The following is a 22,917-nucleotide window of genomic DNA, read 5'->3' as shown; positions in this document are numbered from 1 at the left end:
TTTTTGTGTTCACAGCCATGAATTTCTGAGCCTTATATGTCTCCCTCCCTTTCTCACAATCTTTAATAAAATATTTTGAAGATCAAGAAAACATAGCTATCATTTCAGACCAAATGATGGTTTCTGTCACATGGCTGCCACCTAGTGGCAAAAAAAGAGATTTCTACCTACCAAAAATATTTTAGTTAGCAATAGTTTGGGTCTCTGGAAATCATTTTTTAAAAAAGCATTTGGCTACATTCACACCACTGCATTTGGTTGCGGTGTGATATGCTTATATTCATTTCATTGTGTGATGCACTTTGCTGCAAACTAGTAAGGATCCTGGAAAAGCCCCCTTAATATTTAAACTGCTTTGTGCTATTACCTAAGTCTAGAATACCCCTTTAAGTTTAGTATTGCTTGTGCAGTTAATAAGTTGAAATAAAAGCTTATATAGATACTCATTCTCTTAGCATTATTTTAATATAAATTTCAATGCTAAACCTGTGATTTGGCGCATTGCAATTTGATTGGTCTCTTTGGATTACACTATTTTGCATTTGATCATTGCTTCTTGCACAGTTGTGTTGAATAAATTATCTATTGTACATAAAGGAATTCCAGTTGCCTATTTTAGTCAATAAGAATGGGTAGTATAGAATGCATTATTCTGAAAGAGCTCAGGATAAAAAAAAGTTTAATCTAACATTTAATTGGTCAGAAAAATGATGGATGACACTGGATTGGCTTTTACAGGCACCCACTTTCCCATAATTTTAGGTGACAACATAGGTCATTATATTTTAACTGGTATTATTAATTAATCAGCCACCGGACCTGCTCTGGAAGTTTAAGGCTGGGTTCACACTGCCGTATGGAGCGGCTCACAGCAGGGGTCCAGTGCGCCCCTGTTCTCTGTTTAAGGTCCGAATTCGGCCCAATCTGAATTGAGACCTCAAATGGACCAGAAGACGCACAGGACTGCTGTGCATTTTTTCCCCGGAAAGGTGTAAACCGGCTCCATTAAGGGCCAGTCACAATCTCCTGACATGCGAATTGGATGCGGTAAAAACACATCCAATTCGCAATAGTGTGAACCCAGACTTGATCTGATTAGTTCCTGTAAGAAATATCTTCTGTTTTGGATAAGAACGCAATAACACAAAAGGCTCAGACAGGTTCATTTATAGTTTGTTAATAAAAAAAAATCCTTGCTGCTTATAGAAACCAATCAGGACCCTTGTTCATTTTTGTAAACCATGGAGTGTAGAAAGGACAGAGAAAGGTTGACGGCTTGCTATGGGCAACTAGAAACTATACCTATAACACACATCCAACATCAGCCCATAATATTTCACTACAAGAGAGAAAATCTTCCTTAATGTAGAGGCCCTTGGGACTGGCTGTGAACTCGGTCATTATACGTCTATAACAAGTCTGCTGACCTCGGCGTGCTTCGCATTACGCATCTGTAAAACGGGGGAACCGCACACAAAACCAGATGTGCTTTTGAGTTTAACCTCCATAAGACTATAAATCACTTGTCACTTGTACTGTATGTGTTCTGGATTAATTCCATCTGTCAACTGGAAGGAAAAACTTTAATTATTGTAGATTCCCACTAATTCGGTGGACTAAGGCTGTGTGATATAAAATTCCAGGTTGGAAGAACTACAGGATAAATCGAAGCAGAGGGGGAGATTTACAAAGACAGCCGCAGGGAAATCCAGTAGCAGCTTGAGATAAATTGAGGCAAATTTACTATCAGCTTAAAGCTTCATTAATGAATTACTCAGCCAGCATGCTGCCTGTGTTCCCGTTAGGAAGATTTCCAAGTTTTCTCTGTCCTGGTGACTTTGAGGGCATTGCCTAGATCTTCTTTGTTTTCCCTCTCTGGGGTCAATTCTCCCCACTATAGCCAAATGTATGTGGACCTCCTCCAAATATTGAGTTCAGGTGTTTCCAGTGAAACATTTTAAACAATTGTGTTTTTCCAAAAGTTTGGGGAAGAACCCTTTCTGTTACAGAATCACTATGCCCCTGAACATAAAGCCAGATTCTTTAAAAAAAAGCTTGATGGAGGAACTTGAGTGGCCTGCACAGAGCCCTGACCTCAACCCTACCGAACACCTTTGGAATGAATTGAAATTCAGATTGCAAGCTAGATCTTTTCATCCAACCTCAGTACCTGACCTCACAAATGAATAGGTACACGTTCCCACAGACATACTTCAAAGTCTTGTGATAAGCCTTCTCAGAAGATTGGAAGCTCTTACTGTCATAAAGGGGCAGAGAGATGTAAGCCCATAATAATGCCCATGTTTTTGAAATGGGATATTCAACAAGCCTCTACAGGTGTGATGGTCAGATGTCTACAAACTGTTGGCCAGGACAGGACATGTCTCCATCAGATCATCTTTAGTGCAGCTAAGCTATTAATAGAGACAATCCCCACATCACCGCCATATCAGTAGCAGGAAGAGGACAGAGCACACCTGCAGTAAAGATTTCTATAGAAACCAGCAGCCTGCATGTCCTGGGACATACTTCATAAGACCCCTTTCACACTGAGGCGATTTACAGGTGCTACAGTGCAAAGAATAGCGCCTGCAAAGCGCCTGTAAAGCGCCTCTCCTCTCACTCCAATGTGAAAGCCTGAGGGACAGTTTCAGCGGACAGTCTGAACAGACAGCGGACAGTCTGACGAACAAAGTTTTTCGGAATTTCGGTAAAACTGTCCGCTGAAACTTGGTTTGAGCGGACAGTCCGCTCGTGTGTAGGCTTGTTCGTCAAACTAAGTTCCGCGCATACTCAGAAAGGATTTACACGCTGAAGGTTGCATTGCAGTGTATAGGACGTCGTTTTCTAGTCCCGTCGTACGTGCCGTTCACGTCATCGCGCACGGTTTCAGCGGACTGTTCGTTCATCGTGTGTGGTCAAGTCCGTTCATGCTAATTTTGAGCGGACTGTTTGTCAAACTGTTTGACGAACAAGGTTGGGCGAACAGTCCGCGCGTGTGTACGCGGCCTTAGAGATAATTAATGTAACTAAATCTAAACTTCAGCTTTAAAGGGTAACTCCACTTTGGTAGGAAAAAAAGTTGGCAAATAAAAAATAATAATATAGCGTATACAATTACGACAATTGTAAATGAAAGTTATTAAAAATCTCAACAAAAGTGGAGTTACTCTTTAAAGTATTGTATAACTAAAGAGAAATGCTTGTCAGTTTTTACTGCTGTCTGTGCCCCCGTTAAGGAGGTTCACCCTCTCTATTTGTCCTGTTTACCATTATCATTGAAAGTGAAAGTGAAAGAAAATCCCACATATTCGGGTTGTTCCCAGAAAAGTAATAGAAGGTAAATTGTCCCATCAGAACACAAGTTCTGGTGACCTGGGGGACCTCAAGGAATTCCCTTAATTTGCAGGGATTTTCCCTTACTTGTAATGCTGTCGCCTGAACCCAAAGCCGATGGACGAATCAGCTAGGGGTGCCGTCATCGTGGGATCCCTGAACAGGTAAGTGTCCTTATATTAAGAGTTAGCAGCTACAGTATTTGTAGCTGCTGACTTTTATTTTATTTTTATTTTTTTACAGGCTGCAACTCCGCTTTAAGGCTCCTGGTTCCTCTTTTACACTGGTAATGTGGGCACTAGTCCTTATGTTAAGTACAGCTCTACGTGCTGTATATGTAAAGGAAAATAACATTTCTGGAGGTTCGTACCATTCCTTCAGGGCACAGGCAGCCAGAAATACAGAAGGAGCTTGGGCATTCAAACTCATAGTTCTGGCAAGTTTTGGTACATTCGGTTCCTCTTATGGTTGGATCTTCCGGTGAGCAAACCGCTTTCCTCATTGGAGGTCGGCACACCAAACTTCTTTTTACTGCAATTTAAGAAAAATAAAATAGTTATGTAGACCGTTATTACATATGAAATTAACAATTTAGTCTTCTCCAAAATGTTGTAGAAATAACCCTGAAACTGCCACACAGATTGTTTGTAAACCAGAAAATCTCATTGGCTTTGTTTAAAAAAAAAACAAGTGATCACCATTGCAGTGCTAACATAACAGCCAGGCAATAACATTTTTCAAAATGAGGTTAGCAATAATAGTTAAACCATGACTGGTTTCTTTTGAATCTGAACTTCAGGCAGATACAAAAGACAAAATAATGCAGCTCTGTATTCACTAATGCACCATTGGGCTCCATTCACACTTATATGACTCCAAAGTTGCGCAGACTTTGGAGTGCAACTTTAAAGCAACTGTAAAAAATAAAATAAAAATTAAGTCAACAGCTACAAATACTCTAGGTGGTAACTCTTTATATAAGGACACTTACCTATCCAGGGATCCCACGATGAAGGCACCCCAAGCCGATTCGTCCATCGGCTTCGGGTGCAGACACCAGCATTGCAAGTAAGGGAAACCGGCAGTGAAACCTTCAGGCTTCACATTCGGTTTCCTACTGCGTGAGCATGCTGCACCTTCTGAATGGTCCCGTCATCTTCTGGGATACACCCAGGTCCCAGAAGGCAGTGGGGGGAAGGAGAAGGGGTCGGAAATGATGGAGATCACTTTGGCTTTGACCAGTGATAATGGACAACTATTGCATGACGGAGATCATGGAGATCGATGGAAATGACGGAGATCGCGTGGTGATCTTAGCAGGAAGAGGGAGCGGGTAACTGTCAAAACATTGGGTGGGTGCCACTTTGATATGACTTTGGCTTTGACCAGTAATAATGGACAACTGTTGCATTGTATAACATTCAAGTACAACTTTCATGCAACTTTTGAAGGTTAACATTGAAGTCTATGGCCATGAAGTTGCAGGAAAGTTGGACCAAAGTAGTGCATGGACTACTTTGAAGTTGCTGCAACTTTAAGTCGCCCATATATGAATGGTTAACAATGGAAAACATGAGGAATGACTTGTCATGTGACTTCAATGTCCAAAGTTGCATGACAAATCCCCAAGGGTGAATGGAGCTTTAAATGTATTTTTTTTATTATGAAGCAGTGTTTGAACCTGGATTTGACCTGGTACCAGCTCCTTGCAGTCAGTGTAAAGCAAGTTCCAGACTAGGAGAGGCTGAAGAAGCAAAAAGAGCTGCAGAGCTCATGTACTATCAAGGAACATACTAATAGAAGGTGAGAGTAGAACGACAGAGAGATGAACTCATCACTGTGCTGTGATTATCTGTTGGCCAGTTACAGTCACTGTATAGTCACAGGCTAGGGGAAGGACAAGACCTGCAAATGTTCCTAAGGTAAAGAAGAGAAAAATCAGGTCTCCTACACTGCTGTGTTGAGTAAATCTCAGCACTGATGGACAGAAATATAAATCTTTTGGCAGCAAAAACAGCTCCTTTAGGCTGGGTTCACACTTGATTTGGATGCAGCTGACATCAGGGGTCCGGTGTGTCCCTGTTCTCTTTTTCAGGGATGAATCAGGCCTGAATTTTTGGCTGAATTCAGACCTGATATGGACCAGAAGAGACACAAGACTCCTCCACAGCCACCCCGAGATGTGTGAACTGGCTCCATTGAGCACGGGCACACTCTCCTGTCATGTGAATTGGATGCATGGAAATCCACATCCAATTCACATAAGTGTGAAGCCAGCCTTACATATAATTCAGGTTTAAAATTAAAGCATAAGGTTCCAATCAACCTTGCTATACCGTACATATAGAATACTCTCAAGCAGTGCTTCATCATTCAGACCACACACTTGTTAACCTTCAACGTGGAACATGTGATATTGTACATTGTTTTATTTCCGCGTTCTTGGATAGAAATGAAGACTTTCTACCTCGGGGACTGGGTGTCATGCGAATGTTCTGTCGGTCAGCACACATAGTAATAAAATGGAGCTGTATAATTCTAGAACATTATGAACTGGTGAACGCAGCCATACGCCCTGGATGTTCTTCTCTTTAGCGGCGTACCATGACAATTCGGGAACAATTCCTAGTGTGCTTGTTAAACTTATGAAATCATTACAGTCAGGGATGGATTTCAATTCAGTGTCCCCTTTGGCCATTTTTTACAGTCGCTGACCTAGCCATCTTCTATAGCCATAAATATATGTGTCCTCATATTTTTATGCCTCATATAACATGAACTCGGCTTAAAACTAAATATCAGGCTATTATTGCCTTGTTGTTTCAGGCTTACATGAGTAAGAAACCTAATAAGGCACAGATTGGTCTGGATCCCCCCAATTCCAGATGATGGCCCCTAAATGGTAATAGAATTTTTGCAGATGACCATATGGATTTATGAACGAAGTCCAGTCATAAGAGAGATATTAATTGGAGGCTAGTCTACCAATTCTAATCCTCCGGGCATGCTAGTTGATTGGAAGTTATGGTCTTGTTTCCGTAGTTTCAAAGTCGTGGACCACAAAGATGTATGCAAAAAAAAGTCAGAGAAAAGTCATAGTTCAGGTAGGTAACATTTGTAGATGGTGGGGTTGGCCTGGAAGTCTTCCACAGCACAAGCTTCTTTTAACTTAAAGCAGCATTGAACCCAAAACCAGAATTTTAATATATTGCAGATTACCAATCCTTAGATGTGGCAGCTGCATTCGTTTTCTTTTTTTTTCTTTTTTTTCCCCCTCTGTTTTCACCTGATGATCCAGCCCCTAACACACCTGCTGTATAAAGGTGCCCTCTCACTGCATGAGTTTAGTTTACCAAGCCAGAGTACACTTTTACACAGACAAATATACCCCCCATGAAATATGCACCACGCATGTTAAAAAAATGTGCGCTGGCTGTATTCCCATTAGGGTGTTATACAAGGACATTGAATACCTCCTGGTCAATGTCCAGCGTAGGCTCTACCTTGGTTCCCCACGCAGACACTGACTTTACAGGATGACTCTTTACTGTATGTTGCTCTACAATTGGAGAGCATCAAGAGCTGTTGGTAGCAGATGGTCCTCCATACAAAGCATGGTGGCAGATTACTAAGAGTCACGTCATATGGGCTATTCTGCTGTTGGACTTTGAATGGGCCATTCTAACACATGGATATGCTTTGATCTAAACCATTCCATTTAAGCTCTGGCTGTATATTTAGGGTTATTGTACTGCTGGAAGGTGAACTTCCGCCCCAGTGTCAAGTCTTTTGAAGACTTTACAGGTTTTCTTCTAAGAATGCCCTGAATTTGGCTCCATCCATCTTCCCATCAACTCTGACAAGCTTCCCTGTCCTTGGTGAAGAAAAGCATCTCCACAAGATGATGCTGCCACCACCATGTTTCACTATGGGGATGGTTTGTTCAGAGTGATGTGCAGTGTTAATTTTCCGCCACACATAGGGTTTTGCCAAAAACTTAAATTTTGGTTATCTACACCCAAAAGAAATCCAGGACAATTCTATGGGAGCTACGGTCTGTATCTGGGAGAGGAGTGTGTTCAAGCCATCCTGGGGGAGCCTGCAAAGCCCAACGATTTTAGTAGCCAATAGGAACGTGTTTCGGAAGCAAGCCACACCTCCTTCATCAGCCACTAAGAAGGAGGTGTGGCTTGCTTCCGAAAAGCGTTCCTTGCTCTGCAGGCTCCCCCAGGACGGCTCAAACACACTTCTCTCCCAGATACAGACCGTAGCTCCCGTAGAACTGTCCTGGTTTTCTTCCACCCTTGGCCGCCCACTGTCACTTCCACTACTTTGTGAAGGCAATCTTTGTTTATATATTTGATTTTTAAATAAACTGTGCTACACCATGCCTGCTTGGCGACCTTTCTTTCTTTCTCCTCTTTTAAAGGCCTGTATACGCTGCTTCTTTCACTATACAAGTAAAAAAAGGGTTCACATAAGCAGCTTGAATTAGGTTATTGCAGATTTGAAGGTGGTCAACTGCATGCCCAAAAAGGGTCAACGTATCTCCTTCTCAGCTTCAGTTATATGACACAGCCAAGGGAAGTCTTCCCCTCACTCTGAAATGCCCAGTCTGGTGAATGGATTTGTTCCAGGGGGACAGCTATACTGGGGGGGGGGGGGTTCTATATTGGAAAGGGGGAGGCTGTACTGAAGGATGCTGTAGTAGTGTGAGGAGAGGGGATCTGTACTGTGGGGAGCTGTACTGGTGCAACTAGTGTGGGGGAGATCTGTATTTAGGGGAGCTGTACTGGTGGGGGTTGGGGGGGGTCTCTACTGGGGGGAGCTGTACTAGTGGGAGGGGGTGTAATAATGTGAGAAGCTGCACCAGTAATGGAGACTATGGATCACTGTACTGGGGGGGGTTGTCTCTACTGGGGGAAGCTGTAATGGTGGGGGTGGGGTATAGATCTGTACTGGGGGAGCTGTACTGCTTGGAGGGGGAGCTGTACTGGTGTGTGGGGGGGGGGGTGGAGGGAACTGTGCTGGGGGAGCTGTACTAGTGGGAGGGGGGTCTATACTGTGGGAAGTTGCACCAGTGGCAGGGACTGCGGATCACAGTGCTGAGGGAATCTGTACTGGAGGAAGAACTATATAGGGGGGTTTGTACTGGACGGAGATTTGTACTGGGGGAGATGTGTAATGAGGGGAGATTGATCTATAGTGTGGGGAAAGGTCTCTATTGGGGAGATCTGTACAAGAAAGGGGGGGAGAGGTTCCTGGCAAATGATCTGTAGTGGAAAGGGGGAAATCTGTACTTGGGGGAGCTGTACTGGAGAGGGTGAGGGTCTGTACAAGGGGAAACTGTACTGGTTTGTGTGTGAAAGGGGGGGTAATTTCTACTGGAGGAACTTTACTAGTCTGTACTGCAGGGGGCTGTTCTGGAAAAGAGAATTATACTGGAGGAAACTGTACTGGGGGATTGGATCTGTATTGGAGCGGGATGTATATGGAGGGATCTATACTGGACAGAAGATCTGTAATGGGGCATATGTACTTGGGAAGAGTTTTGTACTGGGTAGGGAGATCGGTATTGAGGGGAAATCTATACTGTTGGGGGGGGGGGGGGGGGTGGGTCAAGGAATCTGGGGGAGGGATGTAAAATTTTGTTGAACTACATCCACTGACCTGTGTGTTACACACTCCTGACTCCTGTTAGATTCTTGCTTGTTACATAAAGTATGGTAATTAATGATTTTTTGTCGATACAAGGACTATGCTCTATGTTACCGCATTCACAGTGAACAGGCTCAAGTTTTAAGTCCCTTAAACTGTGCAATTGTGCTGGAGTGTGTTCCTCTAGATGCCTAAGGCTGAACCCCCACCTGGCAAAAAAATTATCTATGCCCTGCTAACATGGTATGCCAATCTCACGTTGCTCCACACAGAACTATTCAAACAACATTTCAATAATGCTCATTTGACATGGGGCCAGTGTGGAGGACTCTGGCTCCCCACAGACTGACGTTTCTTGAACTCTATATTCTTAATATCTCTTCTCACAATTGCAATCACAGTCAATCTCAATGGAGGGTGATACACCCCCAAGCTGACCATGTGCAGTACCGCCCAACTCTGTTGAAAGTGTTCTGGTGTATTCCAGCCTTGCACATCACATGTACTTTTCCATTCCCTGGCCACTGCCCAAATGGAAGCCCAAAAATACCACAGGTGCAAAGAACATTGCATAACCCAAGGGGTTGGGTTTCTCCCACACAAATGAAGCCTCTTCCAAACAGCCACACATGACTTGGCTGCACAGGGAAGCATTTCTATCCTAACATCGATATATCTGGCATTATTTATTGGCAAGGGGCAAAGAATAATGGTGTGTACTGGGTAGGACTACAGTTTGTTGTCACATAGGGATAAATTATGCAGCTGTAGCCAGGCACAGGGCTACTGGGTAATGAGACAAACAGTGAAAGGAATATTCTAAATATATATAATCACACTAGAAGTAAAAAATAAAGTTGCAGCTGTTGTACACAAAGTGCTATACACTCAACAAATAAAATGAAATGAATAAATGACAGCCCTCGCAATAGTGCAAATAATTTATCAAAAAATAAAGTGAAAACAATTCATAAGTAAGTGAATGTCCATATATTGGTGAATGATGTGCTCTAATTCAAAAAGTGCAATTGTGCTCTAAACTCAAGGTGCACCACACTCCCTCCTGTGTCCCCACTCACCGGATGGAATGGGGTCATTTCAGGCTTAGAGTGTTGGCCAGGGATGGCTATTTACATCAGGATACCAGAGAGATCTCCAATGCTCATGACAATCAAGCGTGGATCATAGTACCCAAAACAACATAAAGGAAGGGGACTATGGTGAAGTACTGTCCTGCTCTGAATGAATTTATTTTCTGCTTCCTTCTGCTGAGTTGTTAATGCTGCTGTACAGTTTTTCTCTGGGCCGGCAGGGGGAGAATCAAGTTACATCAAGCCTGTAGACTTTAATGCAGACAGCCTGAAGTCCTGGGAGGTGTAGTTCAAGGTGGTGGCCATGTAATGAAACTACTGTATTTCTGAACTACAGATCGCAATGGTCTGTGTGCGGCAGGAAGAGTTAGAGGGGTTGAGAACCTTGGGAGGTTGTGGAAGAGAACAGTGGAGAACCATTTTAACCAGCAGCTTCTTCAGGGGTAGCGCTACACAGCATTACACACTTTGTCTGTCTGAGAGAGACTCAGTGGTGGAGATGGGAACACCTGATCAGAACATTCTCTGGAATTCAGAGCTTTTAGAGCACAAAATGATGCCACAAGATCATTTTAAGTAATAGAGTTATATATTTATAAGGTGGTAAGGCCTTACCAAGGCTATACTATTGCTCTTTACAAATGTGCATTTGGGGCACTAAGGCAAGTGTAATGTAATAAAAATGAATGAAGTAAACATTAGAACCTGGTCACATAAGCACTAAAAGTCATGGGACTGGTTTACATATACTAATATAGGCACTACAATAATGTATTTAGCTGAGTGGTTGGAAATCCATTTCAAAGATAACCTATAGAACAGTTGCAGCGTTTCCTGAAAAGCATTAACAATTCATTAATCAAGCTACTGCCTTCGGTTGCAGTGTAATCTGTATAGTCAGAGGATGGTATATATGGTTCCAGTGACTTATGGTTCTTTACAGTGACAGCAATCGGGATCGATTCTCAGCAGTTTACACAATAGTTACCTCTGGCAGATTGGCTAAAATATGCATCCGCATAATAGGAGCCGGGGATGTCAGTAGCAATGCAATGCATCAGTCCATCTTCACAGTAACTGAAAGAAGCAATGATAATTAAAATTACTACATTACCAGCAATGAGCTATATGCAGAATGCAGAAATCAGAAGTCATTGTCCTAGCGATTGTAACTGAACTGTTTTGAATTGTTGTGCAGAGCATTGTTCTCTCTATCTGGCATGGCAAACACTCTGCACTGGGCCTGTTCCTGAAGAGTATGATCAAGTTAGTTTAAAAGGGTGAAGCGTAGGGTCAGCAACCCCAGAAAGAAAAGAAAAGAGAAAATGTTCTATTAGTATACTTCACTGCCACTGGGTGGTGCTGTTCTACCACTCTCTGCACATCACATGAACTATCTTCTTATTTAGGATTAATATACAGATGCTGTATTTTTTTAAATGCTTTGGATTTATGCCATGAAAATATATCAGATGTATCCATTACATACCACATGGAATGGTGATTTGAGAATACGTCTTCAGGCTGGAATAACTCTCCATCGTAGTGGCACTCGCAGTCAGATTTAGGCACACATTCTCCAAACTCGGTGGTGTAGAGACCAGCAGGGCAGTAACATCCTTCCATACAGAACTCTCTGCAGTTAGTGTCAGGGTGGGACAGGGACCGACAGGTCTGATTGCATGGACTTCCACATTCCTGGTAGACCTTTCCCTTGGGGCACACAATCGCTGTGGAAACAAGAAATCACATTATGGTCCACTCTCTGGAAAGACACAAGCAACCTATGTCTGTTGCCTCTAACAATCAATAAGTTCCAAGGTTGCTCGGGCAGATAAAAAAAAAAATGAAAAGTAGCTTGCTAAAGCCAGCCATAAATGAATTCATACAAAAATTCTTTGTACATTTGATGACTAAATGCATGCTGTTTGAAAATGTTACTTTCTTTTAACATTTGATTTTAGTTACATAGTTAGTAAGGTTGACTAAAGACACCAGTCCATCCTGAGTACACACTCACATCGGTCACTGCCCTCAAGGAGCCCACAATCCAAGGTCCCCAACTCATATTCATATACTAGGGCCAATTTTTTTTTTTGAATAGAAGACTATTAGCCTACCTGCATGTCTTTGGAGTGTGGAAGGAAATTGGAGTTCCCAGAGGAAGCCCACACAGGCTCAGGGAGAACATGCAAACTCCAGGCGGGTAGTGTCATGGTTGGAATTTGAACCAGCAACCCTTTTTACTGCTAGGTGAGAGTGCTACCCACTACACCACTGTGCCACCCCTAAATTTTCAGAATGAATGTAATCTCCTGAACGACAACCGTTCAAATAAGACATTTATTTGCTTGAGAAAAAGTTTCCATCCTGCTCCATCATGTATGGCCAGCATTAGAGGCCCCAGAGGACGCCGTTCAGGTACACCGGCCCTGGTCCATCAAGCTGCAACAGCATGTAGGACACTTTAAAGTGTATCTTTGATCAAAATGTAAAATCACATTGTATTTCAATTATTTCTAGCCTACTCCTATTAATCTGAACCATCTTGAAGTTTGTAAACGTACTTTGATCCCCACACATTTACGTCCTTACATTCTTTGACACGTATTCACTATGCCCTGTGAGAAGGCACTGCTGTGTCCAGGGCTTTTTTTCTGCTGGAACTTGGTAGAACTGCATTGCGACACCTCTGCCAGGGAGCCGGATTTTTTATTTTTTTTTAACAGTTAGTTTATGCTGTTGCCAGCCTGAGGAGTGAGCTGACAGCCACATAAGCCGACACAGCTCCTATAGTTCCGGCTGCAGCGTTAAGAAAGGGGGGGGGGGGTGGAGTGATATCAGATGCACTCCGCCTCTCCCTGTAGCAGAGCGGGTGTTAATTTTGTGAGGAAGAGTTGTCGTGTGGTATCCTGTCCTGTCCTGAGACTCCTGTCTGCCAGGCCAAGACTGCTTTCGATAATTGTTTAAGGCCTCTTTCACACGGACCTCTATGGAGCGTCAGATGTCAGCACTGACATGTCCGCTGACATCTCACCCGCTCTGATCCGAAAAAGTGTGACGGAGGAAAAACCTACTTTTCCATCTTCCATCAGATCGGGTGAAGACGGACTCTACGGTCAATCCTCATCCGATCCCCCATAGGGGAGAGTGGCGCTCTGATAGGTCCGTCTCTGCACAGTGTGCAGAGACGGACCTGTCATCTTCCTGCTCAGCAGGGATCGAGGGAGTGATCCCCCGCTGAGCAGAGTGGGCTCCGTACACGGACACGTCTGTGTGAAGGAGCCCTAACTGTCATTGTTGTCTTGCTTTTTAGATATGTGTCTATTAATGCTTCTGCCATGATATATACATGTGGGCTGTCTCTTGCTAGATATACATGTGGGTAGGGATGAGCTTCGTGTTCGAGTCGAACATACGTTCGACTCGAACATCGGCTGTTCGCCCGTTCGGCGAATTCCGAACATTATGGGCCGTTCGCGCCAAATTCGTGTGGCGCTCACGGCCCACAATGCACTGCGTCATCGCAGTGCATTGCTGGCTCATGATTGGCCAAGCATGCACTGTGACCCCGCATGCTTGGCCAATCACAGCGCCAGCAGCGAGGAGAGCCATGATTTCATAGCTCAGGCTGTATAGTACATGCCCCACACTATATAAGGCCGCCAGCGCGGCGGCCTTGTGTAGTGTGTTGGCGTCTGAAGCAGTTAGTGGGTGTTCTGTGTACCTTCAACACAGTACACACCGATCGTTATCGGCCGATTTTCGATCTTGCTCTTCTGTAGTGGTTGTTGTCTGCTTGCCCTGACCGCAGTATACACAGCTGTATTCACCTCACCTATATAGCTAGTGATCTATCTTTTATAATAGAGCTTGCAGTCAGTAGTGTTAGGAGCTTGTGCGTGCTGTCTGCGTGCTCTGTACCCAGTACACACCGCTATATCAACCTACATAGCTCTTCTCTATTTGAGCCCACTTGCCATCTGCAGGAGTTATTGGAAGTTGTGTGTGCCTCCAGCACAGCACAGTATACATCTGTATATACCCCTTTATCTCTGGTGTTCTATAAAAAAGGCATCTGCAGGAGTTAGTGGGTGTTTTGTGCCTCCAGCACAATATACACCTGTATCTACCCTTTATTGCTGTTCTCTAATAGAGCCATCTGCAGGGCTTAGTGGGTGTTGTGTGACTCCATTACAGTATACCCCTTTATCTCTGGTGTTCTATAATAAAGGCATCTGCAGAAGTTAGTGGGTGTTGTGTGCCTCCAGCACAATATACACTACCCAACTGCTGTTTTACCCAACTCCCTTCAGGCCATTACCATGTCTGGAAGGCCAGCAAGGAGAGGCAGACAGGCGCGAGCCGATAAAAGAGGGCAAGCAGGCTCTGTGTCTAGAGACAACAGTGCTGGTCGTGGACGCGGTGCATTGTCATCAGCACGTGGCCATGGGACACGCTTGTCCTTCTTTTCGGCAGCTGGACATGTTGAACCGCAACATGCCAATGACTTGGTAGAGTGGATGACCAAGCCCTCTTCATCCTCCTCATCCTCTCTCACCCAGTCTCAGGGTACTAGCAAAGCAGCTGCCAACGCATCGTCTTCCCTCGTCTCAATGTCATCATCAGTGACTCCTTCCCTAGACCCACCACGTCCTCCTGAGGAGTCTCCTGAACTCTTTGAGCACAGTGTTGGGTACATGCTCCAGGAGGATGCCCAGTGTTTTGTAGCCTCTGATCATGACACTCAGCTAGAGGAAGGCAGTAGCGTGAATGCACAGAGAGGGGATGCTCAAGAAGGACAGCAATCTGGCAGTCATGTTCCACAAGCTGCAGCATATTGCCAGGTTTGCTACAGCGATGAAGAGGGAGGGGATGATGAGGGCACTGACTCCACGTGGGTGCCTAGTAGGAGAGAGGAGGAGGAGGAGGAGGAGGCACATGTCCAACGAGGCAGGATGCCCTCCGGGGGCCAGCTTAGGGGCAGCACACCGACTGAATCACACCGCAGAGCTCCGCCTCTGCAGGGCGCTGCCTCTGCGCGTTATTCTAAAAGTTCTTTGGTGTGGGCCTTTTTTGAGACGAGTGCATCAGATCGCACCGCTGCTATTTGCAACATATGTCTCAAGCGTATCTCGCGTGGCCAAAACATCAGCCGCTTAGGCACCACATGCTTGACCAGACATATGTTGACCTGCCATGTAGCTCGTTGGCAAGCGTACCTCAAAGACCCACACCAAAGAACAAAGTGGATCTCTCCTTGCTCCTCATCAGCTGGCATCTCCAACCCCACTAGACCTTCAGTCCTCTCTGAAACCTGCTCTGAGAGGAATGAAGGTGTAGAATTAGGTGTGTCACAGCCAAGTGCTTCCGGGCACTCTGCTAGGAGTACACCCACGTCCGATTATAGCAGGCAAATGTCCCTGCCCCAGCTGCTGGACCGGCGAAAGAAGTTCACTCCCAGCCATCCGCATGCCCAGCGGTTGAATGCTAGCTTGGCTAAATTGCTAGCACTTTAACTGCTGCCTTTTCAGTTGGTAGACTCGGCCCCCTTCCGTGAGTTTGTACAATGTGCGGTTCCTCAGTGGCAGGTCCCCAAACGCCACTTTTTCTCACGGAAGGCGATTCCGGCTCTCTACCGGCATGTGGAAGGCAATGTCCTTGCCTCGCTGGACAGGGTGGTTAGTGGTAAGGTGCATATTACCGCTGACTCATGGTCCAGCAGGCATGGACAGTGACGTTACCTGTCTTTCACGGCCCATTGGGTCACTCTTCTGGCAGCTGGGAAGGATGCAGGACAAGGTGCAGTAGTGTTGGAGGTTGTTCCGCCACCACGCCTCCAAAATGCTACTATTGGTTGTGACACACCTCTCTCCTCCACCCCCTCCTCTTCTTCTTCCTCCATGGCCTCTTCCAGTGCTCTGTCCTCAGAACCAGCGGTGCTCCGTAGGCGTTCCAGGGGCTACGCAAGTATGCAGGCAAAACGATGCCATGCCGTGCTTGCGCTGGTTTGTTTGGGGGACAGGAGCCACACTGGGGTGGATATTTTGTCAGCTCTGGAAAGTCTGTGTGCATTTCCGCCGATCATTTAATGCCTGTGCTCGGCTGGCTGAGCTCCAAAAGGAGTTGAACCTGCCCAAGAACCGCCTTATATGTGACATGCCCACCAGGTGGAACTCAACGTTGGCCATGCTGCAGCGGCTGCACACGCAGCAGAGGGCCATCAATGAGTACCTGTGCGACTACGGCACGAGGACAGGGTCAGGGGAGCTCGGTTTTGTCTCACCACGCCAGTGGGGCATGATCAGGGATGCATGCACTGTCCTGTCACCGTTTGAGGAGGCCACAAGGATGGTGAGCAGTGACAGTGCATGCATCAGTGACACTGTACCTCTTGTCCACCTCTTGGAGCATACGCTGCGTGGAATAATGGACAGGGCACTTGAGGCAGAACAGAGGCAGGAAGAGGAGGACTTCCTTGCCTCTCAAGGCCCCCTTTATCCAGACAATGTCCCTGCTGTGCCACCCATCACACAGGAAGAGGATGAGGAGGAGGAAGAGGAGGAGGAGGATGATTGTGTCAGCATGGAGGTGGAGGCTGGCACTCAGCATCAGTACGTGGCTGGGAGGAGGTAGCTGCGGATCATGTTGTCCTTAGTGACCCAGAGGACTCCGGATCGAATGCCTCAGCTAACCTACGCTGCATGGCCTCCCTGATCCTGCAAAGCCTGCGGAAGGATCCTCGTATTCTTCGGATCAAGGAGAGGGACCATTACTGGCTGGCCACTCTCCTTGATCCACGGTACAAGGGTAAGGTTGCCGACCTTATCTTGCCATCGCAGAGGGAGCAGAGGATGAGACATCTCCGGGAGGCCTTGCAGAAAGGTCTGTGCAACGTGTTCCCAGAGACTGGGAGGTTACAAACTCCTGGTCCTGGACAACGTGTTGCTGAGGCATCGGTCAGAAGGAGCGGTGGAGAAGGTGGCCGTCTGACTGAAGCTTTCAGACAATTTTTTAGTCCGCAGCCCCAAGGTATGATCGGTTCCAGCAACCATCACCAGCGTCTGATTTACATGGTGCAGGAATACCTAGGGGCAAGGTTAGACTTGGACACCTTTCCCACCGAAAATCCTCTGGCTTACTGGGTCTTGAGGATGGATCACTGGCCAGAGCTTGCACAGTATGCAATTGAGCTACTGGCCTGTCCTGCATCCAGCGTTCTTTCGGAACGCACCTTCAGTGCTGCTGGTGGCTTTGTTACCGATCACAGGGTGCGCCTGTCCACCGAATCAGTTGATCGACTGACCTTCATCAAGATGAATCAGTCTTGGATCACCCACAGCTACCAAGCACCTGAAGCTGATGCTGAGTGACTGTCCTGTCATGTTGATTGTCTATCCTCTTCCTCCTCCCCTGATATGTTGGAAGAACATTTCTGGCTCTGGGTGATGCCATCAGCCCAATTTTTCTGCCCCTGTTTAACAGGGGCGTTTAATTACAATTTTTGATGCAATGCTTTGCAGCAGGGCTAATTCCTGCAATAAAACTAGAGTATATGGGAGAGGTTGCAGCGTCGTGGCACCAGCACCAGTGCCTAAGGCCCAATTTTTCTGCCCCTGTTTAACAGGGACATGTAATTACAATTCTTGATATAATATTTCACAGGAGGGCCCGTTCCTGTGCCCACCCAGAGTAACTGTGAGGACTTATAGTGTTGTGGCACCAGCACCACAACCACCAAAGGTAAATTTTTCTACCACTGTTCAACAATGGCATGTAATTACAATTCTTGATATAATCGTTCACAGCAGGGCGCTCCAGCGCCCACCAAGAGTCACTTTCAGGGCTTACAATGTTGTGGCAAAACCAACACCTTGTTCCGCCATTTCTGCAGAGCATATAGGGCAGGCCCCTACTTTCAAACATCCAACTTACAAACATCTCCTACTTGCAAACGGAAGGAGACAACAGCAAGTGAGATGAAAAAAGATGTACGACAAAACAAATTATACAGGGGTGATAACCCTTCCCTATGTTTTCCAAAAAGCTTAAAAATAGTTTTTTTCACTGGAGCTACACTTTAAAAATGTACCAGTTGAAAATTACAAACAGATTCAACTTAATACAACAAACCTACAGAGTCCCTGTCTTGTTTGCACCGCCTGTATACTGCTGTTCTGAGTAGATAGGGGGCCACACGCATTTCCTTTTTTTAATATGGGTACTGGGTTCCCCTTAATATGCGTACAAGACCCAAAGGGGCTGGTAATGGGCAGGGAGGGCTACCCATGCCATTTTTCTCAATGATTTTGAACCATATTGCAGGAACCGCAAGCAGTTTTAAATGATGTTATTTCCGTTTAATGTCATTTTGTGCAGGGACTGTTCTAAACACGGGAAACACGTGGCACTTCACAGGCATACTACAGACACCCCCCAGGCACCATATTTAAAGGAATGTTTCACTTTTTTTTTCACTTTAATCGTCATTAAAATTAGTGCTCCTGCCAAAACTGATATTTTTAAAAACATTTTAGGCATTGACCCATGTGCCCTGGGGCAGGAGCCAGGTCCCCAAACCCTTTTTAGGACAGTATCTTGCATATTAGCCGTTAAAATTAGCATTTTAATTTCGAACGTTCAAGTCCCATAGACTTCAATGGGGTTCTAAAGTTCGTACGAATTTGGGGTCCGTTCGAAAGTTCTGGTGCGAACAGAACCGGGGGGGTGTTCGGCTCATCCCTACATGTGGGCTGTCTCTTGCTGTGTGTGTATATATATGGCCTGTCTCTTGCTGTGTGTGAATATATGTGGGCCATCTCTTGCTGTGTGTGTATATATGTGGGGCGTCTTTTGCTGTGCATGTATATATGTGGGCTGTCTCTTGCTGTGCGTGTATATATGTGGGCTGTCTCTTGCTGTGTGTGTATATATGTGGGCCGTCTCTTGCTGGATATACATGTGGGCTGTCTCTTGCTGTGTGTATATATGTGGGCTGTCTCTTGCTGTGTGTGTATATGTGGGCTGTCTCTTGCTGTGTGTGTGTATATGTGGGCTGTCTCTTGCTGTGTGTGTGTATATGTGGGCTGTCTCTTGCTGTGTGTGTGTATATGTGGGCTGTCTCTTGCTTTGTGTTTATATGTGGACTGTCTCTTGCTGTGTGTGTATATGTGGGCTGTCTCTTGCTGTTTGTGTATATGTGGGCTGTCTCTTGCTGTGTGTGTATATGTGGGCTGTCTCTTGCTGTGTGTGTGTATATGTATGGGTGGTCTCTTGCTGTGTGTGTGTATATATGTGGGCTGTCTTTTGCTGTGTGTGTATACATGTGGGCTGTCTCTTGCTGTGTGTGTATACATGTGGGCTGTCTCTTGCTGTGTGTGTATGCACGTGGGCTGTCTCTTGCTGTGTGTGTGTATACATGTGGGCTGTCTCTTGCTGTGTGTGTATATATGTGGGCTGTCTCTTGCTGTGTGTGTATATATGTGGGCTGTCTCTTGCTGTGTGTGTATACATGTGGGCTGTCTCTTGCTGTGTGTGTATACATGTGGGCTGTCTCTTGCTGTGTGTGTGTGTGTGTGTGTGTGTGTGTATATGGGCTGTCTCATGCTGTGTGTGTGTGTGTATATATGGGCTGTCTCATGCTGTGTGTGTGTGTGTGTGTGTGTGTGTGTGTGTGTGTGTGTGTGTGTGTATATGGGCTGCCTCATGCTGTGTGTGTGTGTGTGTGTATATATGGGCTGTCTCATGCTGTGTGTGTGTGTGTGTATATATGGGCTGTCTCTTGCTGTGTGTGTACATATGTGGGCTGTCTCTTGCTGTGTGTGTATATATGTGGGCTGTCTCTTGTTGTGTGTGTGTGTATATATGTGGGCTGTCTCTTGCTGTGTGTGTATATGTGGGCTGTCTCTTGCTGTGTGTGTGTATATGTGGGCTGTCTCTTGCTATGTGTGTGTATATGTGGGCTGTCTCTTGCTTTGTGTTTATATGTGGACTGTCTCTTGCTGTGTGTGTATATGTGGGCTGTCTCTTGCTGTTTGTGTATATGTGGGCTGTCTCTTGCTGTGTGTGTATATGTGGGCTGTCTCTTGCTGTGTGTGTATATGTGGGCTGTCTCTTGCTGTGTGTATATATGTGGGCTGTCTCTTGCTGTGTGTGTGTGTGTATATGTATGGGTTGTCTCTTACTGTGTGTGTGTATATATGTGGGCTGTCTTTTGCTGTGTGTGTATACATGTGGGCTGTCTCTTGCTGTGTGTGTATACATGTGGGCTGTCTCTTGCTGAGTGTGTATACATGTGGGCTGTCTCTTGCTGTGTGTGTGTATACATGTGGGCTGTCTCTTGCTGTGTGTGTATATATGTGGGCTGTCTCTTGCTGTGTGTGTATATATGTGGGCTGTCTCTTGCTGTGTGTGTATACATGTGGGCTGTCTCTTGCTGTGTGTGTATACATGTGGGCTGTCTCTTGCTGTGTGTGTGTGTGTGTGTGTGTGTGTATATATATGGGCTGTCTCATGCTGTGTGTGTGTATATATGGGCTGTCTCATGCTGTGTGTGTGTGTGTGTGTGTGTGTATATATATGGGCTGTCTCTTGCTGTGTGTGTACATATGTGGGCTGTCTCTTGCTGTGTGTGTATATATGTGGGCTGTCTCTTGTTGTGTGTGTGTGTATATATGTGGGCTGTCTCTTGCTGTGTGTGTATATGTGGGCTGTCTCTTGCTGTGTGTGTGTATATGTGGGCTGTCTCCTGCTATGTGTGTGTATATGTGGGCTGTCTCTTGCTGTGTGTGTATATGTGGGCTGTCTCTTGCTGTGTGTATATATGTGGGCTGTCTCTTGCTGTGTGTGTGTATATGTATGGGTTGTCTCTTGCTGTGTGTGTGTATATATGTGGGCTGTCTTTTGCTGTGTGTGTATACATGTGGGCTGTCTCTTGCTGTGTGTGTATACATGTGGGCTGTCTCTTGCTGTGTGTGTATACATGTGGGCTGTCTCTTGCTGTGTGTGTGTATACATGTGGGCTGTCTCTTGCTGTGTGTGTATATATGTGGGCTGTCTCTTGCTGTGTGTGTATATATGTGGGCTGTCTCTTGCTGTGTGTGTATACATGTGGGCTGTCTCTTGCTGTGTGTGTATACATGTGGGCTTTCTCTTGCTGTGTGTGTGTGTGTGTGTGTGTGTGTGTGTGTGTGTGTGTATATATGGGCTGTCTCATGCTGTGTGTGTGTGTATATATGGACTGTCTCATGCTGTGTGTGTGTGTGTGTGTGTGTGTGTGTGTATATGGGCTGTCTCTTGCTGTGTGTGTACATATGTGGGCTGTCTCTTGCTGTGTGTGTATATATGTGGGCTGTCTCTTGTTGTGTGTGTGTGTGTATATATGTGGGCTGTCTCTTGCTGTGTGTGTATATGTGGGCTGTCTCTTGCTGTGTGTGTATACATGTGGGCTGTGTCTTGCTGTGTGTGTATACATGTGGGTTGTCTCTTGCTGTGTGTGTGTGTATATATGTGGGCTGTCTCTTGCTGTGTGTGTGTATACAGTATATGGGCTGTCTCTTGCTGTGTGTGTACATATGTGGCCTGTCTCTTGCTGTGCATATATATATGTGGCCTGTCTCTTGCTGTATATATATATATATATATATATATATATATATATATATATATATATAATGTGGCCTGTCTCTTGCTGAATATGGGGATAGATGAAAGTGCCTATGAGATTACTTTGGTTACTGGATATTTCTAATGTTTTGTACATTTTACATCTTTGCTTTTTATTAACAAATTCCATACAAAAATCGGTTATATATTCCCCTAAATATACTTGGTTTCCTGCTCTCTAAAGGGGGCGGTGCTGGTGTGTAGGGCGGTTCTAGGGGTGGAGATGGGTGTGACCTAGGGGAGGGGGTGAGTTCCTGCACCTTTTCTCTGAGAAAAAAAGCACAGTTTCACAGAACCTGCCTTCTGAACTACAGAGGTGCTGTGAGGAGGAGATTCAGTAGGTGGAGTCAGTATAGGGATCACTGCTTGCTGACAGCAAGGTACCAAGGGATATGTAGTCCTTAGAAAGTGAAAGTAAAGAGCAGAGGAGAAGCTGCAAAGCATTCAGGGAATCCAGGGCATTGTGGAAAGAGATTGCATGCAGACAGGCAGAATTCACAATCTGATTTTTCAGTTAAGATTATTTTGGATTGTCAAATATAACTATTGTTTGTATTGTTATTTCAATGCTGATGTTATCAAATGAAAGCGTATCCTGTAAGGCATGCTAAAGGGATATTTCAATTTGAGGAAACAGGGCCATTGGGTAAGCGCAAGGTACAGTGGGGTTATTTACTAAAACTGCATTGTGCAAAATTTGGTGCAGCTCTGCATAGAAACCAATCAGCTTCCAGGTTTTATTGTCAAAGTCTAATTAAAAAGCTGAAGTTAGAAGCTGATTGGCTACCATGCACAGCTGCATCGGATTCCAAGTGCTCCAGTTTTGGTAAATTCCCGCTTAATGACTTATAGCAGCCAATTAGAAACCATCAATTTCATTCCATCCAATATTTGTGAACTCCAGATTTCCTTTCATCCCTGCCATACTCTGTCTCGGGGCAGCTGATATTTTGAATCATCTGCCGCTTGGCTACGGCACATTGGTTCAGGGAATGGAATTAGGACAGCCTAATTGTAATGGGAACAGCGGTGTTGCTTGTTGTAGTGGACTGGCATTCTTGGGGCTCTCAAAACAAGGGTCTTTTCTTTATAGTGCTGCTTCTAAGGCTGACCATTGAGAGTGACATAATGTGAGATCCTCGTTGGCATCATCAGAGCTCCAAGACCG

The 22,917-nt window shown here is 45.3% G+C and overlaps 1 protein-coding gene across 1 annotated transcript in view; it reads right to left on the bottom strand.

The window, feature by feature from the left end:
- VWF (von Willebrand factor) overlaps nucleotides 1-22,917 on the bottom strand; it is a 271,073-nt gene that overhangs the window by 187,311 nt on the left and 60,845 nt on the right. The window contains exons 16-18 of the mRNA XM_077468547.1: nucleotides 11,575-11,815; nucleotides 11,074-11,162; nucleotides 3,707-3,867 (exon numbers count right to left, since the gene is read on the bottom strand). Coding sequence (XP_077324673.1) covers nucleotides 3,707-3,867; nucleotides 11,074-11,162; nucleotides 11,575-11,815 — 491 coding nt within the window. The remainder of the gene's footprint in view (nucleotides 1-3,706; nucleotides 3,868-11,073; nucleotides 11,163-11,574; nucleotides 11,816-22,917) is intronic.

The sequence above is a fragment of the Lithobates pipiens genome, unplaced genomic scaffold (genome assembly GCF_037356315.1).
Source record: "Lithobates pipiens isolate NorthernLeopardFrog02 unplaced genomic scaffold, aLitPip1_a1.2 Scaffold_8, whole genome shotgun sequence".
NCBI lineage: Eukaryota > Metazoa > Chordata > Amphibia > Anura > Ranidae > Lithobates > Lithobates pipiens.
The sequence above is the reverse complement of the archived record's forward strand: the minus strand, read 5'-3'. Positions and strand labels throughout refer to the sequence as shown.